This window comes from Hippoglossus stenolepis, chromosome 18, assembly GCF_022539355.2.
Source record: "Hippoglossus stenolepis isolate QCI-W04-F060 chromosome 18, HSTE1.2, whole genome shotgun sequence".
NCBI lineage: Eukaryota > Metazoa > Chordata > Actinopteri > Pleuronectiformes > Pleuronectidae > Hippoglossus > Hippoglossus stenolepis.
This window is the reverse complement of record NC_061500.1, coordinates 20,614,360-20,640,398: the sequence shown is the minus strand read 5'-3', so window position 1 is coordinate 20,640,398 and position 26,039 is coordinate 20,614,360. Positions and strand designations below refer to the sequence as shown.

At 40.5% G+C, this 26,039-nt stretch overlaps 1 protein-coding gene across 1 annotated transcript in view; it reads left to right on the top strand.

The window, feature by feature from the left end:
* crb2a (crumbs cell polarity complex component 2a) overlaps positions 1-26,039 on the top strand; it is a 73,324-nt gene that overhangs the window by 37,254 nt on the left and 10,031 nt on the right. The window contains exons 4-8 of the mRNA XM_035141841.2: positions 2,913-3,052; positions 14,913-15,083; positions 15,172-15,285; positions 18,054-19,007; positions 25,322-25,896. Of these exons, the coding sequence (XP_034997732.1) occupies positions 2,913-3,052; positions 14,913-15,083; positions 15,172-15,285; positions 18,054-19,007; positions 25,322-25,896 (1,954 nt within the window). The remainder of the gene's footprint in view (positions 1-2,912; positions 3,053-14,912; positions 15,084-15,171; positions 15,286-18,053; positions 19,008-25,321; positions 25,897-26,039) is intronic.

Sequence of the window (26,039 nt, the reverse complement as noted above, 5' to 3'; positions counted from 1 at the left end):
AGGTGACAGAAGTTTTTGCGCTGATTGGACAATGTACAGTGGAGTAAAAAAAAAATCCTGTTTCATGCCAAATCAGTAGGTGGTGTTATGACCCTGAGTTAATATTGACGTATGGAGCTGTTCAGGCTGGGACTCTGATCATGTCACAGTATTTTGGTGCTGATTGGACAATGCAAATGGGTTATAATGACTTTCTTTCCGTTGGCGAAATATCAACCTTCGCCGCACCCCAATGTTTACACAGTTTGAGGAAAGGATTTTACAATCCTGTTCTCCTGACCTGGAATCTTTTTTCATCACCTGCAGACCGCTTTACTCTCCCCACGAATTCACTTCTTTTATCCTGGCAGGAGTTTACATCCCACCGCAAGCTGATGTGCGCGAGGCTCAATGTCAACTCGCTGATCAGATACTAGGAGTGGAGAGAAGGAGAGAGAACACGTATTCCCCTGTTATTGTCATTGGGGACTTTAATAAGGGCAACTTATCTCACGAACTCCCCAAATACAAACAGTTAGTCAAATGCCCGACCAGGGGGGAGAATACTCTGGACCACTGCTACAGTACCATCAGCAGGGCTTATCATGCAGTTTCCCGCGCTGCTCTGGGTCTATCCGACCACGCTCTTATTCATCTGATCCCGGCTTACAGACAGAAACTCAAACTTTCTAAACCTGCTGTGCTGAGATCTAAGAACTGGAGCAGCAGAGAAGCTGTGGAGGAGCTGCGTGACTGCCTGGACAACACAGACTGGGACATTTTTAGAACTGCTTCCAACAGCCTGGACGAATATACAGAGGCTGTGACGTCATACATCAGCTTCTGTGAGGACAGATGTATTCCAACACGCACCAGGGTGAGTTACAACAACGACAAGCCCTGGTTCACAGCAAAACTCAAACAGCTTTGTTTGGAGAAAGAGGTGGCCTTCAAGAGTGGGGACAAGGATAGGTTCAGACTGGCTAAATACTCGTTTGGCAAGGAGAATAAGGAGGCCAAACGACAGTATCAAACGACCGGACCATCAGCACTGGAGCCCCACAAGGTTGTGTGCTCTCCCCTCTACTCTTCTCCCTCTACACCAACAACTGCACCTCCAGTGGAGTCTTTCAGATTCCTGGAGACTATAATTGCACAGGACCTGAGGTGGGCGGAGAACATCACCTCCACCATCAAGAAGGCCCAGCAGAGGATCTTCTTCCTGCGGCAACTGAAGAAATTCAACATGCCGCAGAAAGTGATGGTCGAGTTCTACACGGCCATCATTGAGTCCATCCTCACCTCATCAATTACCGTCTGGTTCGCTGCCTCCACTGCCAAGGACAAGGGCAGACTGCAGCGGATCATTCGGTCAGCTGAGAAGGTCATCGGCTGCGACCTGCCGGCTCTCCTAGACCTGCTCCACCCCAGGACCAGTAAGAGAGCAGGCAAGATCATTGCTGATCCTTCCCATCCCGGTCACCACCTATTTCAGAGACTCCCATCCGGAAAAAGGTTCCGGGCCATCAAAACCTCACGCCATCTGAACAGTTTTTTCCCCATGGCAGTGGGGCTCACAAACAAGCCCCCTGCATCACACTGACTCTGGCCCCCCCTGCACATAATTTATATATTATTGGCACTATCCCGAAACCAATCACTGCACCTTAGCACCGCACGTGCCCATAACTTATTGTTCTTACTGTATATATTTTTGTTTTATGTCCGATTGTTGTTTTTATGTCCAATGCACCAACCATACCAAGGCAATTTCCTGTATGTGTAAATATACTTGGCAATTAAAAGAATTCTGATTCTGAAATGTCACAATTCTGACCATGGTCTTATGACTTGTCTGAGCTCATTTGAGCTATATATTGTAAACCAGCCAGGAGCAGTGCTTCAAAGTGTAAAACATGTCACTTCCTGTCGCTATTAGGTGGCGCTGTGATGATGGGTCAATATTGACATAGGGATCTGATCAGGGAAGGACTGTGAACATGTGACAGAATTTTGATACTGATTGGACAATGCACAGAGGAGTTATAATAAATCAACACCCCAGTTGAAAATGTGTAAAGGAAGCCTGAACACAGAAGTGGGTGGTGGAGAGCTTTGAGAGAAGAGGTAAAGTGTCCTTCTTATCCTACCACCAGAGGACAGGGTCTTCTGAGGTCTTCTGCGAAGAGTTCCTCTAGTGTAGAGACTCTTAGTTTCAGAAGCTGAAATATAAAATTTACCATGTTATTGTAGTCAGTCTTATTGCTTGTGATACTCACAAGTATGTCTAACTTACTGCAAACCAGACTCTTTTGATGTGGTGGTGGAGAGGAGGGCACTGGACAAACTGCTATCCATCATTGACAATCACGAGTACCCTCTCCACTACCTAGTGGACAGACAATAGAGCACTTTCTCCAACAGACTGGTTCAGCTCCGCTGCCGCAAGGACAGATACAGAAATTCTATCCTGCCTACAGCAATAACATTGTATAACTCCTCACCTCTGTCAAAAGGTGAACTCTCACAAACCTAAGCATCTCATATTCATATATTATGTACTGTATGTCCTATTCCTACCTACCTCATTACATTTTCTTGTAAATGCAAACAACTACTGCAACTCTGCACACTTGTCTCTCGTACATAGTTTTTCAACTCTTGTATTTAGTCTCTTGTTTATGGGCATATTATACTACCCATATGTGCTCCATTAAGGCTGCAGGTAGGATTTCAAAAATATTAGAGAGAAAGAGAATGTGAGAACTTCAAGGCCCCTTCTACCCTCTCCACTGAGCGATGGTGGTGGCCACCTGATTCACATGAAATACATTTTTAGGCTGAGGGGAACTTCGTCACCATTGATATTTTTGTACATGCATTGTTTGAATTTTGATGACTGATTTTGATAAAAACCCACTTGTTTGTTACAGCTATGAATGTGACTGCAGTGATACAGGATTCCATGGTGACCACTGTGAAGTGGACATCCTTGAGTGTGCCTCTGATCCCTGCCAGCATGGTGCCACATGTCTAGAGGGAGTCAAAGGATACACATGCCTCTGCTGGTCAGGTACTGAATTACATGCTGCACACCAAACATTTATGTCCCAATACAATAACTAGCAAGGGCTGAGAACACTTGACCTGACTGGACCACTCTCCGTGTGCCTTGAAACCCACACCACGTCTTGCTTCAGTTTAAAAAAAATAACACAAACATGGAAAAATTCCCACTGAGACACAAACACATGGAATTTAATTAATACATTGCAGTAGAAAACATTTAGTTCTGGGTGGTAGTAATATAGGCAACACATGTAATTCAACTGGCATATTTACCTATGAGTTTAATTACCTCTGGGGAGGGGCACCGCTAGGACTAGTGTGTATAGTTGTATACAAGGAAATACACTAGTCACACCAGAAACCTTACAAAGGCTTTATTAAAAGTTAACTTAATTCAGGTGATGGATAGTAGACTCTCTTTCTCTCTCTCTCTCACACACACACACACACACACACACACACACACAAACACGCAATGCGTGATGCGCAACAGGTAAAAACACTCCCCATTTCGGACCACTCGTCAAGGATTGATGACACAAAACCTATTGTGGAGACTGAAAAACACCAAAAGCTGTATGACCCACGCTGCCAGTGTGAACAACCACACAGGGTGTGACAGGGTGCTTGTTGCGCACCTGCTGGAAAGTAAGCAAGACTGAACCATGCAGTGAACAGAGAGAGGGGTGAAATATAAAGGCTATAATTGTATAACTTTTTAATAGATAAAAATATAATTTTAATTACATTAACTAACTAATAATAATAACAATAATAGTGTTCTATGAGGGCCCCTGTCTGTGCTGGCCCTTGGAATCATCCTACAATCGACAGCAGCACTCAGGTGGAACGTTGGCACCGGAGCAGTTGCACCCCGGACTGTCTCTTTGGGGGTAACTTCCGCCCACATCTCAGATGCAGTCTGGATGATGAACAGAATGCTCCGTGCCTTCATTGCTGCTGCATTAACACTGTATTTTACAGATTTTTCTTTGTTGCTGTGGTACCAATCCTGGGAGTAGCGAAGGTGGGATTCTAATTCAATTAAATTCAATTATATTTGTATCGCGCCAAATCATAATAAACATTATCTCAAGGTACTTTACATTAAAGGGTTAGACCTTAAAATGTGGGTGGCCATGTGCCTCGACCGGTTGGGGTGAGCAGGGAAAACTGAGGAGGATAGGAAAGATGGATGGAAAAGAAGGGAGAGAAGAGAGAGAGAGATGGGGGGAGGGGGAGGAGAGGTGGAGATAGAGGAGAGGGAGACCAGGAACACTTGTGCAGCATCAGGTATCAGCTCTGAGTAGTTGATAACAATAACAGTGTAAAGATGCTATTGATTATTAATGATAGCAGAAACAGTTCATATATACATTCCCGTGACTGGAGGTTAAGATGGCGGCATGCACAGTCGCAGTGGCTCGAAGCTCTCCCTATCGGTGCTCTTTAAGTGTGTTTATGTTATTGTATGTCTGTCGTACACTTTATTTTTTGCAATGTGAATCCCACCTACAACCGCGAAGCTCTTCTGACCATTGGAATATAGCAACACCAGACAGTTACGAGTGAATTCATTCACCCATTACCACATACTGGAGGAGATGGATTGTTGTCGGCTCCGGCAGGCGTCGGAGGTGGCGGAGACAGGGAAAGCAAAATCCTGGATGCCGCTCCGGCCTACCTGCCAAGCTAAGAAAACAGCCACACAAACCACCGCTGCCCAGCATTCTTCTCACGCCAGATCCATCATCAACAAAATAGACAAACTGAACCTTCAGATAGCCGCACACAAACTCTTGCGTGACTGCTGCATTCTGATAATAACAGACACGTGGCTACATCCACTGATCCCAGACTCCGCTTTCGATCTAGCGGGCCGCACAGCCTTTCGCTGGGACAGGAACAAAGACTCCGGTAAGAGCAGAGGGGGGTTATGCATTTATATCCATAACAACTGGTGCGCTAATGCCACAATCAAAGACAAACACTGTTCTAGTGACTTGGAGTGCGTGACAGTTGTATTCAGGCCTATTTACCTCCCACATGAGTTTAGTGCTGTTACAGTCATGGCTGTTTATATCCCACCCGATGCTAACGCTAGCATACAATGCCTATAAAAAGTATTCATCCCCCTTGGATGTTTCACCCTTTTGTTGCTTTTATACATGAAATCATGGTCAATATAATTTGGCTTTTTTGAGAAGAATTTGCAAAAAAAGCTTCTTTCATGTCAAAGTGAAAACAGATATTTACAAACTAATGTCAATTAATTAAAAATATATAGTGTAAAATAAGTGTTTGCATAAATATTCACCCCCTTTAAAGTGACTGACCTAATTCAACAGAGGTCCAGCTAGTTGATGCCAGCAGTGTCACAATTAGTGAAATGGAGATCACCTGAGTGCAGTGGATGTGTGTCAAGTGACTGGAGTATAAAAACACCTGTGTCTGGGAGGTCCAGTCTCTGGTTCATCAGGATTCCTGCTGCAATTGCAACATGAAGACAAAAGAACACTCCAAGCAACTCAGAGAAAAGATCATTGAAAAGTATAAGTCAGGAGATGGCTACAAAAAGATTTCCAACTCACTGGACATCCCACAGAGTTCAGTTAAATCCATCATTAAGAAATGGAAGGAGTATGGCACTTGTTTAAATCTGCCTAGAGCTGGCCGTCCTCACAAACTGAGTGACCGGGCAAGAAGAAGACTGGTGAGGGAGCCACCAAGACACCTCCGACCACTCTGAAGGAGTTCAAAGCTTCAGTGGCTCAGATGGGAGAGACTGTACATACAACAACTGTTGCCCGGGTTCTTCACCAGTCGAAGCTGTATGGGAGAGTGGCAAAGAGAAAGCCACTGTTGAAAAAAGCTCATATGAAGTCTCGCCTGGAATTCGCCCAAAGGCATGTGGGAGACTCCAAGGTCAATTGGAAGAAGGTTCTTTGGTCTGATGAGACAAAAATTGAGCTTTTTGGCTCAATTGACTGCACATCACCACAAACACACCATCTCCACCGTGAAGCATGGTGATGGCAGCATCATGCTCTGGGGATGCTTCTCAGCAGCAGGCCCTGGAAGGCTTGTAAAGGTAGAGGGGAACATGAATGCAGAAAAATATCGCCAAATCCTGGAGGATAATCTGACTCATTCTGCAAGAGAACTACGACTTGGGAGAAGATTTATTTTCCAGCAAGACAACGACCCCAAGCATACAGCAAAAGCTACACAGAAATGGTTCAAAGACAACAAGGTGAATGTTCTGGAGTGGCCAAGTCAAAGCCCAGATCTCAATCCAATCGAGAATTTGTGGCTGGACTTGAAAAGAGCTGTTCACGCCCGATCCCCGAGCAACCTGACAGAGCTTGAGCTGTTTTGCAAGGAAGAATGGAGACAAATTGCAGTGTCCAGATGTGCCAGCCTGATTGAGACATATCCACACAGACTCAGTACTGTGATTGCAGCCAAAGGTGCATCTACCAAATACTGATCTGAAGGGGGTGAATATTTATGCAATCATTTACTTTACCTTATATATTTTTAATTAATTGACATTATTTTGTAAAAATCTGTTTTCACTTTGATATTAAAGAGTTTTTTTGTGCAAATTCTTGTCAAAAAAGCCAAATTATATTGACCATGATTTCATGTATAAAAGCAACAAAAGGGTGAAACATCCAAGGGGGTGAATACTTTTTATAGGCATTGTAGCATTAGGTTACATGCTTCGTGCTATTAACTCACAACAGAGCAAACATCCAGACGCAGCCCACATCATAGCCGGTGATTTTAATCATGCTGACTTAAAGTCTGTCCTCCCTAAATTCCATCAACACGTTAAATGTGCTACCAGGGGGGACAACACACTAGCATGGCCGTAGCTATCATTGAGGACACAGAGGTTCGGACCTCGGTATTAAAAAAAAAAAAAAAAAAAGGTGATTTAACTTCCTAAAAATAACTTGTACAATGCCAAAATACGATGTGCTCCTCTGTCTAATCATCACCTTCATTGCTTGTGTGTGTATGTGGGTGGTGGGTGATTGAGTAGGCGGGGGAGTGGATCATCTTCTCGTAAACATTCAATCTTTGGTCAACACTGTGTTTTTTGTTTGTTAGTTATTATTATGAGAGAGAGGAAAAAGACACATAGTTAGTGACATGTAAATAGTTGAATGTGGGCGCAGAGAGAAGGGGAGAAGTGCTCAGTGCATGATGGGAGTTTCCCCAGCAGTCTAGACCTATAGCAGCATAACTAAGTTCAGGACTCACCTGATCCAGCACTAACTATAGGCTTTATCAAAAAGGAATGTTTTAACCTCAAATGTAGATATGGTGTCTGCCTCCTGAACCCAGAGTGGGAACTGGTTCCACAGGAGAGGAGCCTGGTAGCTGGAGGATCTACCTCCCATTTTACTCTTACAGATTCTTGGAACCACAAGGAAGCCTTATGATCTATTTTGTCAAATGCTGTACTAAGATTCAGAAGGACGAGTATAGAGTCCATTATGTGAGGCCATGAAAAGGTCATTAGTAACTTTTAATAGTGCTGTTTCTGTGTGTGATGGATTCTAAATCCTGACTGAAAGTTTTCAACAGACCATTACTATCTAAGTTGTCCCACAGTGGTTAGCAACTGCTTTTTCTAGGATTTTGGAAATGAAGGGCAGGTTTGATATGGGTCCATAATTAGCTAAAATCTCTGGGTCAAGAGTGGTCCTTTTAAGCAGAGGTTTAATTACAGCTACCTTAAAAGCTTGTGGTATGTAGCCGGTTAACAAAGACATATTAATTTGATTTAATATGGAACTGTCAATTAGGGGGAAAACTTCCTTAAAAAGTCTAGTTGGGACAGAGTCTAAAGACAAGTTTTTGGTTTAGATGATGAAACTAGTGACATCAATTCAGGAAGATCAATTAGCATATGAATCACAGTGAAACCCCTGGCGAGAGCTTATCTCACTTCACCATTGGATGAAACCATAGACCTTTGAAACGAAAGGTCACTTGTGATTGGCTGGTACATCTGTTGCTATTGCTCACCATGGGTAATTATAATACAGACTTGAGTAAACCCCTCTTACACAATAATAATAATAATTATGATTAAAATAATAATACAATTACTATTACAAATTAATTTATTATTATGAATTAATGGTAAGCCTATACTAAAAACACTGCAGTTACCGAAGACTATACATATATTCATGTGAGACTTGATGTTATATCATTGTTATCATATTGGCTACACTATATACGTAAATGACGTCAAGATAAACTTTTTGGGGAAAGAGAGAAACATTTACGGGGTACATGTTGAATCAAAGCTTTATTTACACACAGTGTGTACATGTTGCACAAACACAACTGGCCCAGCCAGTGAAAAGAACATATAGGCCTACAGCCGGACCTGGGGTATCATGTGAGGCTTGAAATGCCTCTTTGCAGCCTCTGGGTAGTAGGTTCTAGGTGGCATTCTGCCTACACAGTGCAAATCCGGACTTGCAGCGAGAGCTTCGACATAACGCTCAGCTCAGGCTGTGAAAACAAAATGATAGATATAGATCAGACAGTTTCCTATAAAATACAACGGAACAAAAAAGTAGCTTTTGTGAACAAACTTAACAAAAACAAACTTAGTTTAAGCAGTTCAAACACATTTAAACATACACTAGTTCTGCTCAAGCACTCATTGCTCTCTTTTTCTTTTAGCAACTTTCTCGCTTATCCCACAGTTGTTTACATGCTATTTAGATCTGCTAGTTACTTAGCTTAGCAGTTAACAATGGCTTCTCTCTTTAGTTTAGCTATTACTGCAACTTTGGGATTGTGCGCCGGTCTTTTCTGCTTCGACTCCTCCACACTGGGCCCGCAGCTTTAAACATTGTTAATCGCGTTTCTGGAGCTGTCATTGTTTTGGCTGGTATAATTTACATCTTTCAGTCATCTTGTCACACAGCACTTATCTTATGGAAATCCTTTTTGAGTTGCCTCTGCAACATTCGCTTAATTTCTGCCATTGTGGGACGATATTCTCTGACAAATCTCAGTTTCCGACTTTTGTACATTTTCTTTTGGATCACAAACATGACCCATGGCTTCAATTATATCTTGTTCTGACCAGCACTGGGCCTTCAGCACCAGCTACTTCTACCGTAGGGAAAGTACCATTCACTTGTTTACCAATCATCATGCTTCTTGTCTGCATCTGACTGCCTGTGGTGGAATCAGGGTGTAGTCCTCCTACAGCACCTCTCTCATCCGGCTCATCATAGCTTGTGTAGCGAGGTGGGAAAGCGGGGGATAGTGAGAGGTTGCCACAACGCCACCTGGGGAATTTCACCTCCAGGAAATTACTCAAATATTGTAAGTGCAGCAGCACAGGTTCGTTTAAATCACGGGGCAAGAGACGTGTTTAACTAATAAAAAAAGAACTTTAATATAACTCAAATAAATGCATTTCAGTCAGACAACTCACGTTTGAATGTTTATTCAACAGTAGAACAGGTTTAGTGTTTGGCGTCTAGGCTCCGACTTAATCACTCCCCCATATGATACACAGGAATGATGGGAGTGATGAGCTAATACTGTAACCCCCTGTCGGAGCCTACAGGTGGATGCTGGGGTGGTGGAGGGGCTGAGACAATTGTCTGTGATACTGCGTAGTAGTTAGGAAGCAGAGAGAGGGATGGGAATTCCCTCTGCTTAAATAGACCGCCTAATGAGGTGGATGAGTACTGTAGATGGTAGTGGCGAGTGAAGTATGTCACATGATGTATGTCACATGAAGTGTGTCACATGATGTATGTCACATGAAGTGTGTCACATGATGAGTGTCACACGATTGAAACAGCGCAGCTCGAGTTGCCTGCCAGAACTAGCTCGCCGGCGTCGCTCCATAAATCAACAAGCAAAATGAAAACAAACAGAACACCAATTAACATGCAATAAAACGCTTGACAGGAGCAACACAGGGACAGGGCTGGGACTTACCGCGGCGACGACAACCAAAGAAAAAGGGGAAGGATTAACAAACTCGCCACCCGTGACACAGCAAACCAACAAAACGGGTTGTGAAGAAAACCCCGCCACCAGGAATTGGGTCGCCGCCTCAGGCCCAGAGCACCTGACCAACAATAAAAGAATAATTAAAACATGTCCGCGTGGAAACAACAAAACAAAACAGAACAACAAAACAACGAAATACCAACCAATATAAACGAGATTTAAAGGTTGCTAAAAAAACTAGGCGTCCCTTTGTGGTGATCACTCCACGCGCCGTGAAGGTGTAGCGTGGAGAGCCACAGTGCACGAGACAATACTTTAAGAACACACTTCCTTGGTCCTGAGCCTGGGCAGTCTTCAACTGTGGAGCCGTGCTCTTATCAGTTGCAACAGTTCATTAAAAGTGTGATTTAGGATAGTGCAATTTCCGGTAAAGCCAAAACAGCAGGTCCGTCTGAGACGTGGTGGCCAATGACGGCCGACGAAGGAGCAGGGCCTCTAAGAGGGCGAAATAAACAAATTTAATAATTAATATGACAACATAACTGAATTGGGTGAATAATGGGGCCAGTGAAAACTCTCTAATACGCAAGTATCAATCCGTCTTTTCAACCCATGAAGGCGACTTGGGCTGCACCAACCTCCTCTCCCATGACATACCTCTGCTCGATGATGTCCCTGTCCGGCAGAGGTACCGGCGTATCCCTCCCTCAGAGTACGAAGCAGTGAAGGTTCACATTAATCAGCTGCTGGAGTCCCGGGTCATTAGGGAGAGCAGTAGTCCATATGCATCACCCATAGTATTGGTAAGGAAAAAGGATGGGAACCTGCGCTTGTGCGTGGATTATCGCCTCCTTAACAGTAAGACCAGAAAGGATGCATTTCCTCTGCCTCACATCGAGGAGAGCTTGGATGCACTCTCTGGGGCTTGCTGGTTTTCCACCCTCGATCTGGCCAGTGGTTACAACCAGGTCCCTATGGCAGAACAGGACCGACCCAAAACTGCATTCTGTACACCATTTGGCCTTTTCGAGTTCAATCGCATGCCTTTTGGCTTGTGTAATGCCCCAAGCACTTTCCAGCGTCTGATGCAGAGGATGTTTGGTAACGAGCAGGGTCAGTCCTTGCTACTTTATCTGGATGATATTATTGTCTTTTCCTCCTCTGTTGAACAACATCTGCAGAGGCTGGAAATAGTGCTTGGTCGGCTCCAAAAGGAAGGCCTAAAAGCAAAGCTCGAAAAGTGTGCATTCTTTCGACGGGAGGTTGGTTACTTGGGGCATGTCATCACAAGCCAGGGAGTCTCCACAGACCCCAAGAAAATCGAGGCTGTGGCTAATTGGCAGCGCCCCCGTCACCTATCGGAACTGTGCTCCTTTTTGGGTTTCGCCAGCTACTACCGTCGCTTTGTAGAGGGTTTTGCAAAGCTGGCTGGCCCGCTGCATAAACTAGTGGCCGAGCTGGCAGTTATCAAGTCCAAGAAGGGGCCAGGCCAAACTTTGGGTGCTGCATGGACACCTCAGTGTGAGGCGAGCTTTGAGGCCTTGAAATCAAAGTTGGTCTCTTGCCCCGTGATTTAAACGAACCTGTGCTGTTGCACTTACAATATTTGAGTTATTTCCTGGAGGTGAAATTCCCCAGGTGGCGTTGTGGCAACCTCTCACTATCCCCGCTTTCCCACCTCGCTACATTCGCATCAACTTCCACTTGGCGAGATGGTTGTGGAGGTGTGGGGACTGATGGCTATCCTCCTTGATCAGTTGGAGGTTGATGTTGTTGTTGCACTGGTACTTCAGCGTAGGGAGGAGGAGGAGGAGCGGAGACCATATCCAAATTCACCTTATGTTTTGCTTTGTTCTTGTTCAAAAAGACAGGGATACAGTGTATTAGTAGACTGTTGTGTTTGTGTTTGTACTTGTTGACTGTCTTGTGTGCTCTGTGTTTGTTGTACTCTCAGTCTCTGTCTTTCCCTTTTCTCTGCCTCCTGTACACACATACTGTAAGCTTTCCAATCTGTTTGAAACGGTTTATATTTATTAAGTTGTCTTTTGGACAGAGTTGCAATCCGCTGTCGTTAATTTGTCCCTCTCTCTTCCTGTTTCTCTTTTAACTGCTCAAGTTGTTTATTATTACAACTTCCTTTTTCAGGGAATTCCATTTTAACAGTGATTTGACTGAGGCTGCCTGGATAGGTTTTCATTCATTTGCTTTAATAAACATCTTTTCTTTACTCATGCCTTAACCCACCTCGAGCTCTCTGTCCTACTATGTTTCCTTTCTCGTGCGACACTACTCCTGATAATGTTGCTGACAACAGTACTAGACAATACGACAAAAACGACTAAGACACGTCTGTCAACAACTCTTCCTGGTCGTGAGATATACAATCTTTATTCCTAGACTCTGCTTTTCTTCAGATTAAATTTAGATTTCTCTCACCGCGTGGTTTCTTACCTTTTCCTTTGGATCGGCAATCCGAACTCCACTGGATGACAGCTTCTCACACGTTGGGAGGAATCAGATGTTCTATGTGGCGCCTTCTGTCCTTCTCTCGGAGTCCAGATCACGCTTCCAATCCCATCCTCGTCACCAAGTGTTTTTGTTGGAAATTCTTGGTGATAGAAAATAAATACGAATTTTCAGATCAAACTGTCTTTTGTGAATTTTTTGAAGCAGGAAATACAACAGGGAATATAACAAAAATAACTCAAGAATATAATCTGGAATTGATCAGAATCTATCAGAGTCTATATTCTGCTGAATAGGACAGAGTTTTCAATACCATAATGTGGTTCAGAAGTCCTTCGGGTATTTATGATATTCTTGTTATACAACTGTCGTCAGATAGTGGAAACACTTTGAACAAGGATTCTTCCATTAACGCAACCAGTTCTTCGATTTGCGCAATCAGTACTGGATCAAAACCCAGTTCTGTTGTTTGTGGGTTTTTATTTACTGCTATCTTAAAGGACCGTGGTACATATCCTGATGATAACGATAGATTGATTGTATTCAGTAAAGTACTATTAATTAGGGGAAGAATTTCTTTAACTAACTTTGTAGGAATGGGATCTAAGATACAAGTTGTGGGTTTAGACAATGAGATAATTTTGGTCAGCTGATCAAGGGTGATCAGAGAGAAGCTGGCTAAATAATGAATAGGATTCTCAGCTGTTCCTGAGATTTCTGTGCTTGATGATGTAATAGTTTTTCTTTCTTTTTTTTGAATTTTATCGTAAAAGAAGTGCATAAAGACATTGCTATCCAGGGATGGAGGAATACTGGGTTTGATGTAGGTGTGACTCTCTGTCAGCCTGGCTACAGTGCTGAAGAGAAACCTTGGGTTGTTTTTATTTTCTTCTATTAATGTGTGTAATGGGCAGCTCTTGCTTTGTGGAGGGCCTTCTTATATACCTTAAGACTATCTCTCCAGCTTAGGTGATTTTCAACACAATTGTTGGAGCGCCACTTCCTATACCACCTGGTATAATTCTCGTGCGTTGGAATTATACCACGGAGCTAATTTACTATGTTTTACATCCTTCCTTTTTAGAGGCGCTCTGGAGTCTAATGTTACTCATAGTGAGTCTGTGGTGCTATCGACAAGATGGTCAATCTCAGTGGGATAAAGGTTTTTAAAGAATTTGTCAGTTATATTGAGGGATGATACTGAGTTAAATGTAAACAGAACTATTTCGTTAAATGTATTTACAGCTCTATCAGATAGACATCTAGAAAATGAGTTTTTGATTAATGGCATGTAGTCTGGTAGAAATAAATCAAAGGTTATTAAAGTATGGTAGAATAGGATTATGTGCAAGTACAGATTAGATTTGTCAGAAGTGTCTGTGGTCTTGCTGCCTACAACTGGAGACAGGACGTGTTGAATTTCACAGTTCTACTGATACTCACACAGCCGTCCTCCAGAGCTTTATTTGTTGATTTACGATATGGAGACTTGCTTTTTGTCCCCATAAGTCAGACAAGTCCCCATAATGTGTCAGATTTAGGTCCCCACAACTAAGTAATACCTCGACTACACACACAGATCACACACACACACACACACACACACACACACACACACACACACACACACACACACACATACACACACACACAGTGACCATGGAAACAGTTATTGTTTGCCACAGCAGACATTACAATGTTACTGACAGACAGGTATATTTATGGAATTCCAGGACCTACTGTTGTGTGTTCTGTTTCAGTAATATCTTGTACTAAATGGTAAACTTAATTTTGTTATAATTGTTACAAGTCTGTTACCTGAACACAATAAACACAGAGTCTCAGTTCATTGTTATACTATATACTGTTAATCTATTCAACTGTGTTTTTTCTCAATGCCTTATCCTTCCTCCTACTTGTTTTACATCATGACACAATGGAATTCTGAATAAACTGAGGAGAGTGGAAAATAAAAATAAACAAAACAAAACGATTTATTTATTATATATTATTCAGTGTGAAGGCCTGTTCAGAAGCATGTTTATGTGTGAGTGATTGGATTGGTAATGGACACATACACACAAACACTTGTTTTTACTAACCTCACTCTCTGATGACCATATCAACACATACACACACACATCATTTCAGTTGCAAACATTGGATTTGAGGGAGAGGGCTTATTTTCTTCCAAACGTCCACAAAAATACACATCCTTAACAATTTTTATTCAGTATGCATTAACACAGCAAAAAGAAATCACAAAAACCGAATGAAGAGGACAACAATGTGTTATGGTGAATAAGGGTTAAAGAAACCATATGGATTATTGTTATTTCTGTAAGTAAAACCCCAAAAACCTAAATGCTGTGTTTTGTTTTCTTTAGGTTATGAAGGACCAAACTGTGAGAATGACATAGATGAGTGTACAGAGCAGCCTTGTGAGAACGGTGGAGAGTGTTTTGAGCGTTCAGATCCGTCTCACTGGGAGATGGAGTGGGAGCTCAGTTATGCAGATGCAGCTGGATATATTTGTCAGTGTCAGTCTGGGTTTGCAGGTGAGTAAAACTAAAGAAAACAATATGCTAAACTTCTCACTCTCCTTTTTAAAAATCTGACAATAATTTAGTTTCTTTCACATCACAGGAGAGAACTGCTCTGTGAACATTGATGAGTGTGAGTCTGAACCCTGTCAGAATGGAGGCACTTGTGAGGATAAGATCAATGGCTACATCTGTACGTGCTCAGCTGGATTTCTAGGTAAGTCTTGGAAAATCATCAATTGTTTCTGCCACAATCCAAGAAATTCTCTAATTTCTGAAACTTTTCTATGTCATCTGATGGTTTCTGACTCTCTCCAGACACAAACTGACTATTACAGTTATTTAGTTATGAATTGATGCTGTGTGATCATGAATCTGGATCGTTACTGTCACTTTAACCCCAACGTCTTGGTGGTGCGCGTTTCGTTTTGTGTGTAGCAGGTGAACTGCGTTTCTTTTTTTTATGTGTTTATGGGAACTGCCTGCCTCATGAATTCCATCAATCAATACAATCAAATTTTATTTGTATAGCCCATATTCACAAATCACAGTTTGTCTCATAGGGCTTTAACAAGGTGTGACATCCTCTGCCCTTAACCCTCAACAAGAGGAAGGAAAAACTAAAGCCACATAGCTTGACCGCAGTGACTAACATGCATCTACCCTAATACCAAATTTCCCCACTCATATGCAAATAATCAAACCGTCATTTGTGTTTGTGAAGACCAAATTAGGTTTTTACCCATTCTGAATTTACAGATTTGTCCAATGATGCTGTGTTTGTGTGTGTGGCCACTTACCCAGTTTAAACACAGTGTTACCAGGTACAGCTATTGACTTGCAACCCCAAAACAGTTAGAAAACCACCAAAACGCATACAAAACCACCCAAAATATTCCATCAATAAGTAGATCACTACTTTAACTGCTATAATTATTAACTGTCCCATACTTAAAAGCAATGCACACTGGCAGTCAAAGCATACTGTACATACAAAATTCCAACATCAACACCGGAAGCCTGCCCCACAGCAGAGGCTGAAATAAATTGTGTGAGCTAGCTGTGTCTTTTTTCGGTGCACCAGTCTGTGTGCGTGCGTGTGTGCGCATCTCCCCGTCTCTGTCGCTCTTGACACAAACTGACCATCATATTTATTTATTTATTAATCAATGATGTCAGATCATAAATCCAGATTGCGTGCGTGCGTGTGTGCGCATCTGCCTGTCTCTGTCGCACAAATCCATACACACAGTGCACTTTTACAGGGTATATTTAGATTATTGTAAATAATTAGGATAATTATTATGTTATTATGTATTATTTACATTCACAATGAACAATAAGTAATTATAATCATTATAATCAGCTTCAGGCAAGTGTGTGTGTGAGATCTTACCTGTAAATGTAGAACAGGCGGTTGCAACTTGAACATGCAACTTGAACATGCTGCTGAGGAACACAATTGAGCATCTGAATGAAACTTAGTTGAATTATGCACTTATGTCAAATCCTTCAAGTGGGCCTGTATGTCCGTGTTTTAGAATTTGCAGCGAGCTTTGCCATCATCTGTTTAAGATGGCAATATCCATGGTTTCTGATCTCAATCACTCTTCCACTCTTTAAGTTTAAAATTAAATATTTTGCCCTCTTGGTATCTTGACTTCCCCAAAAAAATGCCAGAAGGGTTCGTCAACAACAGAGACTGGTAGTCACTGATTGCCAATCATTGTTAATCAGTGACTACGTTGCTGTCTAGAGATGATGTAGACTGATTGGATGAAGTGCATGCACTACTCAGTTTTGTTTCAAATTAGGCCATAAAATGGATGTTTGAAAACAAACCGCCAAACTGATCCCAAACCAATTTTGACCCGTACAATCAAAGTCAAAACCGCTCCATTTGGCAAGAACCTTCCCAATCTGGAAACACTTTTAACGGGTAAGAGCCTCAAGGTCTCATTGGCTGCTGAGTACTAAGGTTTGAAAACTTTTGTAAACCCAGGGGGAGTTAGCACAACTTAACATAGCCAACCACAGGTCCTCTTATTTATTTGTGCTTTCTTTCCTTTAACATAACACATAAAAATGTTGAAAGCACTTTTACACAAAACACATTGACCCAAAGGGAAACATAATGGCAAATAGGGAATAGCAACGGCAAATAGCAAAACACAAGAGCAAAAAGCAAAACACAATGGCAAATAGCAAAACACAATGGCAAAGGGGAAACACAACAGCAAATAGGAAATCACAACGGCACATGGTAAAACAAAATGGCAAAAAGCTAAACACAATGGCAAATAGGGATATACAAAGGCAAATACTAAATCACAATTACTAATCACAAAACACAATGGTGTGTTTTGTGATTTGCCGTTGAAAAATTTCAATATTGTTGCCTCAAAACAGCTGTTTACCAAAAAGCCATTGTAAATGCACACAAAAACCAATGCATAAACAATACTAATTAAGTGCCACCACCTAATTTTTTTAATAGAACTCCGGTTCTATATGTTCTTTGCCCTCAAGGGTTCCTCATCTTTGTGACATTGTGGCCCTCATACAAGAATTAACTGTGTCTCTTTGAGCAATACGAATGATTATAAGGTGACTGAATAAAGAAAAGATATCCAGTTAAGGCACACAAAGAGAGAAGAAGGCATGCTCACTGACAGCCCAATTGTGTATTGATCCAGTGATGAAAGTAGTAAAACATAGTACCCAGTACCCCCCAAGTGATAATCTGTTCTATGAAATAACAGAGCCTTTAAAACTTAATACAAAATTTAATACAAATTTAATTCTGGAACAGCACATTGTTAGTTTTGTTTGGTCCATGGGATCTTTTGACAGTAAGAAAAATCTCTACATGCATATACAAAAAACAAAGAGAACCATAGCATTATTCTCCTCTTTTCTTCGTTTAAATCTCAAGTGTCCACTAGTAGTCAGCAACATGTATATCTAGCTGTTATCTCTTTCCAGGTGAGCTGTGTGACATGGACATTGATGAATGTGCGAGCCAACCCTGTCAGAATGGTGGCTGGTGTGAAGATAGCAGAGCGTCCTACATCTGCCACTGTCCTGAGGCAGAGCCAGGTGAACTACCTTGGGGAGGATATCACTGCGATGTGAGACTCCACGGCTGTGTGGACCATGAATGCCAGAATGGAGCCACCTGTCATCCATGGCTGGAGAGTGGAGAACACAATCACACGTGCTTGTGTCCTCATGGCTTCTATGATGAGCAGTGCTCCACAAGTACAACATTCTCCTTCTCCACTCCAGGATTCATTCACATTCAGGTTGCTCTAAAAGAAAGGAGCCGAAGGGAAGTTGAGCACCATGTTCATAAGGGTTTCGAGGTACAGCTACGTTTTAGGACCACTATACCCAATATGTTGCTCATCTACAGAGGGGATGTGGACAACCACTTTATCCTAGAGATTGTGAATGGTGGTCTTAGTGTTAAAGCTTTTTCTGAGGAATCTAATCTTGATGTAACATTTCCAGGCTTGGTTAATGATGGGGCCTGGTGGAATGCTCATGTTCTTCTAGATAATCAAGGTCTAATTTTGATTATAAAAGGCCCTGGATGTGACGGTGATGGGTGTAGGGTTATGGATGTTAGCACAAATGAATTACCTTTCCAGCCCTCTGAAGCCTTCACTAACATTTATATAGGTGGAGCACCAAAGGAGCTTTTGGAGGGCTCTGCAAGTGAGGTGGGATTCATTGGATGTATGGAAGACTTAATGATAGACTCGAACCTTATCCTACCCCAAACACTACCAGAGGACCAAGGCCACGAGCTGGGCTGCAGTAAGAATGAATGGTGTAAGCCTGATCCCTGCTATGGGCATGGACGTTGTGTGGACCTGTGGACCAGCTACCAGTGTGAGTGTTACCGTCCCTTCCACAGTGAGAGCTGCTCTAAAGGTAAGCACTGTTACCACCAGCAAATTCTTTAAAACCTTAAAGTTACTTCAAAGTTATATATAACAGCCAAAAACTATTTTCTATGTAAACACATAGTGGCATAATGGCATCCTGAAAAGAGAATGAAGTCCCTGTGTGTGTTTTTTTGTTTTGTTCTGGTCATGTTTGTCCCTCCCTGGGAAACATTAGGTTCTTCCCACATTTATAAAGTGACAGTGCAAAGTCCAGTACAATATTCAGGGGAAAGCAAGCTCCTAGAATTTACTTGAACCTATTAGTTAGTGTGTGGACTCTATTGTACAAAGTCCACTCTAGTTGTTGACATATATTTAATCCAGTTTACCCAGATTATATTGAATTTGTCCAGTTCTAATCTGTAAGAAAAGTAAACGTTTCCATTTTATCTATGCTGTGCATTTTCTCTACTCAATCCCCTATTCCAGTTCTCTGTCTTCAAATTTTTTTTTTAATTATAGCTTTTTTTAGTTATCCATGACCCTAAATGTGTATTTGTCCCCAATGCTTAATAGTCTTATGTCTAGTTTAGACAAGCATATTGCCTCAAATGTCAGTATGTCAATTTCCTCAATACTTTCTTTAAACATACATACATCCTTCTTTATACATTTGACTCTCAGAGGTTAATTGAGGAGCAATCCCAGTCCCGCGTAATCTCCAACAATTTATATCTTGCTATTTTTTCTGCAACAATGTTGCTCCATCCATATTCTTTCCAAAATAAAGGGCATTTTGATTTTCCCTGTTGTTAATTAATCTCTTTCCATTCATCTTCTGACAGCTTCATATTTGCCTCTTTCTCCCATTTTTTCAAATATATATATACAATCTGTCATTTCCTTTTAGATCTTCTACATCTGCAAATAATTTTGAAATCAACTGACTACTCAAATCTGATTCATATGCCAAAATAAATATTTGGATAACTCAATCCCCTCTAAAGTCTCCCTTCTTAATAGTTGCTCTATATAATGCCTCATTTGCAAGTATCTATACAACTTTTAATTTTCTTCTCTTCAATAACCCCCAGATTATTTTCTTTTCCTTTCCCAAGATTAGAATAATTTTTTATTCATTTTATTCAGTCTGAATTCAGAATAATATGCATTCCATCTCAAGACAATGTGTTTTCAAAGAGTTCTCAGATACAATTTCAAATGTTCTTGATCAATACTTTATGGAAATTAAATCACTCCAGCACTCTATAGAAAGTTCCACCTCCACCAGAATAAAACATTCTGAATTTGTTTTTTAACACTTTTTAACACATTTTCCCAGACAAACATTTACATATATGGTAAAAATCAAAGCACAATGCTAAGTGTGGGGGGAAAAGCACAACAGCGACAACAAGACAGAAAGATGACAGGAAGTTAAAAATAAATAAAAGTGCATCACATTATCTATTCAAGCAAGTATTCAAGCACATATAAGACACATCATTCATAAAGATGCAAGTTCATAGTTCCAGGCCAGGTAAACTATTCACATAGTTTAGAAATGGATCCCAGGTCTTAAAAAAATCTCTTAAGGGAGCCATTGAGGGTGCATCTAATTTTTTTAAGCTTTATGATCTGCATCATGTCTCTGATCCATTGATTGTGTGTTGGAGGGGTTGTATCCTTCCATTTAAATAGAATTGAGCGTCTAGTTGATAAAGAAGAAAAGGCAATTACCTTTTGTAAGTGAGTTGGAGACTGAAATCAGCTGAATCATTAGCTGAGAATACACCAAATATAGCAAATAAAGAAGAAGGATGAATGTCATAGTCACATGTCTTGAAAATGAGTTCAAAAAAGTATGACCAAAAGGAAACAAGTTTTGAGCAAGACCATAACATGTGGTAGATGGTTGCCGGGGTCTGTTTGTACCTGTCACATATTGTGTTTAGATTTAGGAATTTTTTTTGCCAGTTAAGCTTAAGAAAAGTGTAGCCGAAGTAGCATTTTAAACCGTATTAAGGCATGCCATGAACATATAGAAGATGAATGAACCCTCGCAAGGGCCATGTCCCATACCTCATCTGACAGACCCATTGTTCTCTAAAATAACCTATAAAGGTATTTATCCATAATCTCAGCATAAATCAATAACAATCTGCCCTTATTTACCATATTAACCTTTAACAAAGAATCCAGGCAGGATAAAGGAGGGGTTCTTGGAAAACTAGTAAATTTGTTATGTGCAAAATCCCTGATTTGTAAGTAGCGGAAGAAATTACTACTAGTTCAAATTATGGGGATAATTATTCAAAGCTTCAAAGTCCCCAATACTACATATACCCTTGACATGCCAACCCTGGAAGCCTTTGTCTAATAAAGATGGCTGAAAAAGGTGATTATTAATTATAGGTGAGTAAATAGAAATGTTCTGAATGCCCAGGCATTTTTTAAACTGTTTAACAATTTGCATTGACTGGGTTACGATTATATTTCCATCAATATTATTAGCCAGTGATGGCAAAGATGCACAGAGTAACGCCGGAAGTTAATCCTTAATCACAGATTAGCAACCCAGTAATATGAATGGAGGTTTGGAAGGGACAGTTCACCTAAGGTTTTTGGTATTTCCATAAATTCTATCTGCTGATTTATAATTACAAACAAAGGAAGAGATCATCTCTATGTATGCCTAAAAAAAGATTGTGGTATGAAAACAGGTATTGCTTGAAATAAATATAGAAATTTGGGTACAATGCTCATCTTTACAGAATTTATTCTCCCAAGAGGCGATAACGGTGAAGTGGACCATCGCTTGATATCCTTTTTGCAATGTTCTAGAAGAGGAGTAAAATTACCTTTAAACAATAATAATAATAAAAGTAGGATTCTGTGATTTTTACCACCAGGTGTATAAAGTAATCAACTGAAAGTTTAAATGGCAGAATGGGATTGTCTTTAGCCTTGTTGCAAATGGGAAAGTACTCACTTTTGTTATAGTTAAGCTTATACATGTATCCTGATATTGTCCAAGTCTTCTGGAACTTTAAGGACAGTTATAGATGTGACGGTGTTGGTGATATATATTAATAAATCATCAGTAAATAGTGAGACAGTATGTGTTACACCACCACGTACAATACCTTGTATATTCTCATTGCTGTCATAGTGGTTCTATAGCTATGGACAAAAAGGAGTGGGCTTAATGGGTCTCCCTGTGAAAAGGAAAATAATCAGAGGAGGTAGAATTTGTAAAAACTGAAGCAGTTGGGTCAGTATAGATACATTTAATCAATTAAATAAAATTAGGGCCAAATCCAAGTTTATTCAGTGTATAGAGGAGATAATCCCACTCAACCCTATCAAATGCCTTCTCTGCATCGTTATATTATTGCTTCTGAGGATGGAGTGTCAGATTTAGTGTAGTTTACGTTAAACAGCCGTCTCAATTTATTCCTGTGTGAGAGTCTGTTCTAATTTTACTTGTGGGGGAAAAAGTGTCAAATGGGCTGTGATCTGGTGTTGGATCTGAGTAATATAGTTTGGAATAGAACTCTTTAATTGATGATTAATAGTTTGATGATCTTCAGTAAAAAAAACCATCAGATAATATAATCTGTGAGATGATGTGAGACGCTGTTTTTTGGCGAAGTTGAAAGGTTTATCCCCTTCTTCATAAAACCTACTTTGGGATTTAAATATTAGCCTCTCTGCTTGGGTGGTGGCTAATAGATCAGCTTCAGTTTGTAGACCTATTCTTTTTTTAATCAAGTCAGGGGTCGGAGAGGCTGATATATATTGGTCTAAATCCCTAATCCCTGAGGACACATTATCAACATTTTTTAGATTAATTTTACTGATATATGCATTGCAAGCGATGATCTGTCCCCTAAGAAATGCCTTCAGTTAATAGACTAAATAGAAGTCGCCATGTCTGTTTGTCCTCTGAGTTGGGAACTTCATATTCATACCTACAGTGGCGTGATCAGAAATCATGAAATCAATTATATTCGCAATCTGTGATTGCACTCAGTAAATAATGATCAACCAGAAAAAATATGTCCTAGAGAATGGTTTGTGTACATTAGAAAAATAAGAATATCCCTTTTAGTGGGATTTTTTTATCTCCATGGGTCTATCAGTTTATGCAAATCCATGAATGCTTGGATTATTCGTGCTGATTGGCACAGAGTTGGAGGAATGATCACAAACCGGGTCCATAAACTAGGTTGTAATCCCCAGATAGAATCAGGTGATAGCTGCCCAGATCTTTAAAAAAAGTCTTTATCATCAAAGTTAGGGGCATAGATACTAACTAGTATTACATGAAGTTGGAACAGCTTTCAAACCACCACTACATATCTACCATTTGTACCCCTGCTTTTAAAATCAAATTTTAAATGAAAGAGCTGACCCACCCAATCTTTATGAATCCTAGAATGGTCTTTATTTTTCTAAGGTGAGTTTCCTGTATCAATGCTATGCCTAACCCAAGGTAAATTGGATAGAACTTTCTTTCTTTTGACCACATGGTTAAGACCTTTTACATTCCAACTTATTATATTCACTTCTCCATTACCTGGGATTGAATATGAATTATTAAGTGGCATTAGAACTAATCATTTCAAATATATCAGTGTCCATCCAATTTGAGTTATAAAGAATATTAATGAATGTACAAACAAAACATAAAACATACACAATATATGTACAGCTACATGTAACAAGTAATGAACAAAACATATATCCTATGCCTTGAGATGGCAAACCCCCCATTAAACAGGTAAAACGTTTGCAATCTCCCATTTGCACCCTTCCTGCGGTTAAACAAATATTATTTCTAACACTGGGAACCTCTAAAAGAATGTGCTGCCTAACCGGCGTTTACTGTCACTTTTCAAACCAACAGGCTATTGTATACAAGTACTGTACAAACCAGTTGTGAGTCGGGGAAAAAAGTGGGAAAAAATCAAATTTCTAGTAACTATAGCCTATTAATGACCATGAGTCACAGACAATGTAAACATACTAACCTAATTCGTAACAATAACATCACCGTCTTTTATTTTTTCACATATGCTCTATTAGCATATCAATATGGATAAACAATAGTCACTTTGCCTGGCCCGTCACCTTAGATGTCTTCTTCTGTAGCGGTAAAAGGGCGTGGAGAGGAGGGCTTCTATAGCCTCAAATTACCTGAGGCCTTTGCTAAAATATCCGTTCTTTTATCATTAGCATCAGTTTCAGAGTTAGCCATGGAGTTTGAGATGGGGTTCCTCGATGACCTACTTTCTCTTGGCTCTTTAGAAGGCTTATGTAACATCCCTAAATGAGTCCAAGTTATTACGAGGTTCACAGTATATGAATTTATTAGGATTATTAGGACTATGGTTGACGCGTCTACTGCCTATGCATACTCAAGGAGGGGAGGGAGAGAAAGAGGGGGAGGGACGCAGTACATATACTGTAGATATTTGATAATATATAAGGCCCATTCTACTGTGACAAAAACACAATCTTTTTATTGAAGGGTCCCAACAAAATTACAGTAGCTTAAATATAAGAATTATATCAAATTTTGCAGAGAGCCTTGGAAATTCTACAATCTGCCCCTTTAAGTATTATCAGAAAAATTAAAAGGTAAAATAAGTCATTATGCAGGGTGGACCTGGTATGTGTTATGTTTTTATATGCTATATATAACGCTAAATCATATTTTGATGTAACGTGACCTGTGTTGCCTAATAAGACATTTCTCAGGACTCTTTGGGCATGTACAAATTACGCTTGATTTATATTTTAAAATGGTGGTGTGCAGAATGTTATTTAGAGTAGCTATTAACTACAGCTGTGGAATTTAATAGTGTAAAAATGTCATATTTTACCCTGGAATTTAGGGAATTTAAGGAAAGTACAGTATAAAGTAGCATAACATGGAAATAATTGAGCGTAATACTTTGCAACTCTGCTGAAGTACAAGTACTCAGTTATATTCCATAACTACACAAATATAGTGATTAAATAAATAAATTAACAAATATAAATTAACTTGTATATTAAAGGATTAGCATTGATTATCTTCATAATTGTTCTACCTTGACAGTTGTTTTTTATTTCAATGACTTGAAAATGTATCAATGGCAAATAAAAAAGTATGGCACTTGAATTCTTAGAGATAACAGCTCTGGTTTCTTCATCAGAGATCCCATAAATACAAACTAGATAAAACTAGAGCTCTGCACTAACAACTGTAACGACTGTCCACTACTTAAAAAAATAATGAAGTCCAATTACTATGTTCTAATTTTGTGTTTTTCATGTGATTAATCCAATCTTCCAATTCTCCCCTGACAGAATTCCCTTCATGGACATATGGCCATGAGGAAACAGTGAGTTTCAGTGCCTACAATGTGAGTAAGAGCCTTGGGAACAACTTCAATGTGTCCTTTTTCCTGAGGTCATTAAAGCCAGATGGACTGCTGTTCCAGCTGAGGAGACCTACAGAGGAAGAGGGGGAAGAGGTCTACTTCTCAATCCATCTAGGGATGGGGAGAGTTCTGGTTAGCTCTCTGCCTAACACTGTCCCACTGACAGCGCCAGTATTTGTGACCACTGGTGAGAGGCAACTTTTGCAGGTGGAAGTCCAACATAGACAAGTAATCTTTGAGCATGCAGGCCTTCGCTATGGAATAGGAGAGATTCCTGAAGTGAATATTAACAGTGGAGATCAGGCCTATGTAGGAGGGCTTCCAGGAGACTTTCACTCGGATATGTGGGGGGGCTATTACAAAGGTTGCCTGCAGGACCTTCGTTTAGCCTCAGTGTATCTCGATGGAGATGCCTGGAACATTTGGGATGAAGAGAAAGTGCTTTTACCAAGTGATGCTGAAAATGTAAAGAAGGGGTGTGTCAGTGATGATACTTGCAAGGTAAGAAATAGTTCCTCGCTCTGCTCCATGATCCATGCAGTTGTGTGGGCGACAACCTGGTTGCCTCAATGTTGTGATTCTGTATCAGAAATACAAAACATTTCTGATGGATCACGTGACTCAAAAAAAAGTCAGCAACAACC